At 41.5% G+C, this 5,014-nt stretch overlaps 1 protein-coding gene across 1 annotated transcript; it reads left to right on the top strand.

Annotated features, from left to right (window-relative positions):
- The first annotated feature begins 548 nt into the window (after positions 1-548).
- On the top strand, positions 549-4,096 carry LOC127909624 (shugoshin 1-like). The gene is made up of 3 exons (XM_052471778.1): positions 549-737; positions 1,007-1,158; positions 3,524-4,096. Exons 2-3 carry the CDS (start codon positions 1,067-1,069, stop codon positions 3,660-3,662), a joined length of 231 nt encoding a protein of 76 aa, XP_052327738.1. The 5' UTR covers positions 549-737; positions 1,007-1,066; the 3' UTR covers positions 3,663-4,096.
- Positions 4,097-5,014: the final 918 nt, after the last annotated feature.

Here is a 5,014-nt window from a genome sequence, read left to right as displayed (position 1 = left end):
ACAATATGAGCAATATGGAGTTATTGACAATTAAAAAGGTAGGAATTTTGTTCCCTTGTCATATAATTGCCACTGTCAATATAGCATTTATTTTTCCAGATAGCATTTCAGCAAAATAATATTACGATGCGAATATTGGGTCACGACTGAGAACCTTGTTTAACTTTGGTTTCGATGCAAAGCCAGTTGAGAAACACTTGGCTATATATTGTGTCTATATTGTTTCTGGTGCTAAACTCCCTGTGTCTATCCAGTCAGAAGAGTTGAGCCCTGTCCTACAGCTGGGCCCGCTGAGGTCCCTGAGATAGAACACCAAATCCCAGAAGTCCCTGGGAGTGTCTTTGTTGACAGACAGTCCTGTTCCAATGACAGAGCAAGGTCTTGAGGGTCACACAGGTAAGTGGGTATGCTTGTTATGGTGATAGTCTATTGAAATGACTAAGGCTTCATCCAAATGGCAACCTATTCCCTATGTAGTACAGGGATTAGGGTGCCATTTTGGACACAAGTGAAAAATGATCGGTGATGGTGATTGTGTGTTCCAGAGCACCACAGAGTAGATGGCGAGGAGGCTCTGCTTCCTGTCACTCCAGGACTGCAGGAGGAGATGATGAGGATCGACAACGTCCTGCCTGTTTTCAGGGTCTCCCCCTGTGAGCCTCCTGGTCCTGGCTTATCAACAAGCAGCACGCCCCAGAACCACACTGCACTGATCCCCAAAACATGCAGGAGGACAGGTACACTTATACGTTCAACATGTACAGTGTTCTTCTCTGACCACTAAATCAAATCTAATTTTATTGGTCACATACACATGGTTAGCAGATGTTAATGCGAGTGTAGCGAAATGCTTTGGCCATATCAAAATCTCTTAATCTCTACTCTCATTCCATCACCTCTGTCAGGATTATCAGTCCACTGGTGTCAATAGAATATCTGCCTGAACTTTACACTTTTTTTCTCTGACTTTTCTGCACTTACAACTCACTTTGTCCTCTCACCACAGGTGGGCTTGGTGTCAGAGCTAGGCAGGGTTTCAGTCTGATTGATGTGACCAATATTACCCATGCAGCCTATCGGAAGTTCTCTAAAGAGCTCCCGCGCCCGCAAGATGAGGTCCACGATAACAGTGGACTACAAAGAGCTGTCGCTGCACGCGTGAGTATTAAATATACACAGTAAATATTAGACTGCCTGAATACGTAGTATTATATACACTGAGTGCACAAAACATTATGAACACCTGCTCTTTCCATGAAATAGACTCACCCATTGAATCCAGGTGAAAGCTATGATCCCTTATTGATGTCCCCTGTTAAATCCACTTCTATCATTGTAGATGAAGGGTAGGAGACAGGTTAAAGAAGGATTTTTAAGCCTTTGAGACATGGCTTGTGTATGTGTGCCATTCAGAGGGTGAATAGGCAAGACAAAAGCTTTAAGTGCCTTTGAACGGGGTATGGTAGTAGGTGCCAGGCGCTCCAGTTTGAGTGTCTCAAGATCTGCAACGCTGCTGGGGTGTTCACGCTCAAAAGTTTGCCGTGTGTATCCAGAATGGTCCACCACCCAAAGGACATCCAGCCAACTTGGCACAACTGTGGGAAGCATTGGAGTCAAAATGGGCTAGCATCTCTGTGGAACGCTTTCGAGACCTTGTAGAGTCCATGCCCCGAGTATTTGATACACTGACGATTTTGCAGGTTTTCCTACTTACAAAGCATATATAGGTCTGTAATTTTTATCATAGGTACACTTCAACTATGACTGACAAAATGAGCCGGAAAAAAATCCAGAAAATCACATTGTAGGATTTTTAATGAATTTATTTGCAAATGATGGTGGAAAATAAGTATTTGGTCAATAACAAAAGTTTATCTCAATACTTTGTTATACACCCTTTGTTGGCAATGACAGAGGTCAAACGTTTTCTGTAAGTCTTCACAAGGTTTTCACACACTGTGGCTGGTATTTTGGCCCATTCCTCCATGCAGATCTCCTCTAGAGCAGTGATGTTTTGGGGCTGTTGCTGGGCAACACGGACTTTCAACTCCCTCCAAAGATTTTCTATGGGGTTGAGATCTGGAGACTGGCTAGGCCACTCCAGGACCTTGAAATGCTTCTTATGAAGCCACTCCTTCGTTGCCCGGGCGGTGTGTTTGGGATCACTGTCATGCTGAAAGACCCAGCCACGTTTCATCTTCAATGCCCTTGCTGATGGTAGGCTTTGTTACTCTGGTCCCAGCTCTCTGCAGGTCATTCACTAGGTCCCCCCGTGTGGTTCTGGGATTTTTGCTCACCATTCTTGTGATCATTTTGACCCCACGGGGTGAGATTTTGCGTGGAGCCCCAAATTGAGGGAGATTATCAGTGGTCTTGTATGTCTTCCATTTCCTAATAATTGCTCCCACAGTTGATTTCTTCAAACCAAGCTGCTTACCTATTGCAGATTCAGTCTTCCCAGCCTGGTGCAGGTCTACAATTTTGTTTCTGGTGTCCTTTGACAGCTCTTTGGTCTTGGCCATAGTGGAGTTTGGAGTGTGACTGTTTGAGGTTGTGGACAGGTGTCTTTTATACTGATAACAAGTTCAAACAGGTGCCATTAATACAGGTAACGAGTGGAGGACAGAGGAGCCTCTTCAAGAAGAAGTTACAGGTCTGTGAGAGCCAGAAATCTTGCTTGTTTGTAGGTGACAAAATACTTATTTTCCACCATAATTTGCAAATAAATTCATAAAAAATCCTACAATGTGATTTTCTGGATTTTTTTCTCATTTTGTCTGTCATAGTTGAAGTGTACCTAAGCTGAAAATTACAGGCCTCTCTCGACTTTTTAAGTGGGAGAACTTGCACAATTGGTGGCTGACTAAATACTTTTTTGCCCCACTGTATGTGAGTGAGAAATGTGTAAAATTCCTGAACTGTGTTCATTCTAAATTGCACCCGGTAGTAACGTTAAGAAGCGCTGCGGTGTGTGTGGAACCAAGAAGGACAGGGAGACAGTACACATGCATCAAGTGCAAGAAATACATTTGCAACACAAACACAGCAAAACTCTGTCCCTCGTAGTATGTAGACCGGCCTTAATTTGTGTTCAATGGGGCTCATTTATCATTTCCACAAAATACTGTTTTTAAAATTTGTCTTTAGAATTTGTTCAGTTCAAACCAATAAACATCAATTGTGATAACCTTGTTTCATGAATATTTATTCAAGATAAACATGATTTTATCCCCACCTATGTCTTGATTATAATTTTATCAAAATAAAAGAAATAGAGCTTTTATTGATAAATGTGATCTAGCAGAGGTAAATGGCAAACATTAACCATGTTTGCTGTCTATATTGCTTGTAATTGATATGTCAACATCTAAGTATTAAGCATTTTTACGTGAATTGATATGGCTGTATGTATTGTTTTAAAAACCCAATAATGGTGTGGGTCCATCAGACCTGCGAACATTGGTTGAATAACAAAACATGAACAAAAAATTAATCTCTATCCTTTCTCCATCTCTTATCTCAGGAAACTGAGGCGTGGAGACAAGTTCACAGACACCAAGTTCCTCCGCTCTCCCATCTTCAAACAGAAACCCAGGAAGTCCATGAAGACCCAGCCGTCGTTGCTGGAGAAATACAATGAGTCTGTTGTGGGATGTCGCTAACATGTGCTTTGTGTCCACACATTGAACACACGTTTTACCCATTCAAATCTGTTTGAGAGTTAGTTTGGCACCTGTGTTTGTGGTAAATTATTTTAATCGTTTTTTTGTCCAATTAAATAATGTAAGGCAGCTTTAATTGTGGTTCATTTCTTAGTTCATTCTTTGTTCTTATCAGTAGGCTGAATTTAGCCAAATCATCAGGGGCATTGGAGATGTTCAAGTATATCTCCCCAAAATCTATATTCTCTCCATCTCCCCGTTTCGTGATGCCTGTATTGATTGTTAGCCACCTGTAGAGGGCGATGTTAGAACAGCATTCTGCCGGACGACATGTTCCTCATGTACTGTATGGTTGTGTTCAGTCAGTTCACTGTTGTTCATATATGTTTAGCTTGCCTTTTCTAGAACTTTGAATATTCATTTGCCACATGCCGCTGTTTTCATGTGTAAGATGTTTTGGTTTTATGAATAAACATTCAGTCCATGATTCCTATTCAGCTGAGCCTTTAATGGCACTCAGGTATACACTCAGGTTGTACTTTAAAAGACACCATCTGAAATATAATTTGTAACCTGCATTACTGTAGCCTGACTGATGCAGCGTAGTGGCTTTACATAAATAGGCTGAAGTGTGGGGTTGCCCATCTGCAGCTACCTTAAAAAAAACAATGCATCAAATGCTACTTTCTACAAATAAATGTAACTTGTCACTCTGATCTTAAAAAGCCTGTCTCGGCAGACGTGTATACATAAATATATATTATTTAAAAATATATAAAGTGGCGGACCAACACTGCCAAATTAATATAGGACAAACAAAAATGTTTAGGGTAGGGACATCCCAAGGATTCCAGATAGCACTGACCCGCCACCCACTGACCTGGCACTAAGCTTTCATCTAACCAATTAATTCATCCCCAACTACCTCTGGAGATGATCAGAAAGATCTGATCACGAGGGGCGCATTCCTCTGCCCAGGGGTTGCTGAGGCCTGCCAGACCTTACAATGCCTAGATAGGTATTTAAGTATCAACTTACATGACATGACTTACACAACTTACAAACATGTTATAGCAATCTGTCAATCGATGACAGTTGACGTGGCACGCAACCATTGGTTGACGCATGCAACCTCTGAGCAGGTGAACACGACAATGTTATTTTAATCGTCTACACCTGTTATTTCAATTGTGGGCAATCAGAATATGGATCATATCAGGACACAGGACCCATGTTAGCGGCAGGTATAAAAAACGGTGTTTGTTTTATATAGATTTGCAAAGTGGGATTTGAGTTGGAATGTCTGAGTCAGTGATTTGTAGCAGGAAAAACACAACTCCAATCCATTAGAT

The sequence above is a fragment of the Oncorhynchus keta genome, chromosome 19, assembly GCF_023373465.1.
Source record: "Oncorhynchus keta strain PuntledgeMale-10-30-2019 chromosome 19, Oket_V2, whole genome shotgun sequence".
Lineage (NCBI taxonomy): Eukaryota > Metazoa > Chordata > Actinopteri > Salmoniformes > Salmonidae > Oncorhynchus > Oncorhynchus keta.
Note: the sequence above shows the minus strand (reverse complement) of the source record. Positions and strands in the feature narration are given on the sequence as shown.

What these genes read in the sequence shown, in the direction of transcription:
- LOC127909624 (XM_052471778.1), top strand. Translation starts at nt 1,067, where the DNA reads ATGCAGCCTATCGGAAGTTCTCTAAAGAGCTCCCGCGCCCGCAAGATG. An exon ending in AAAGAGCTGTCGCTGCACGC is followed by an intron (nt 1,159 to 3,523) that starts GTGAGTATTAAA and finishes CTCTTATCTCAG; the next exon opens with GAAACTGAGGCGTGGAGACA.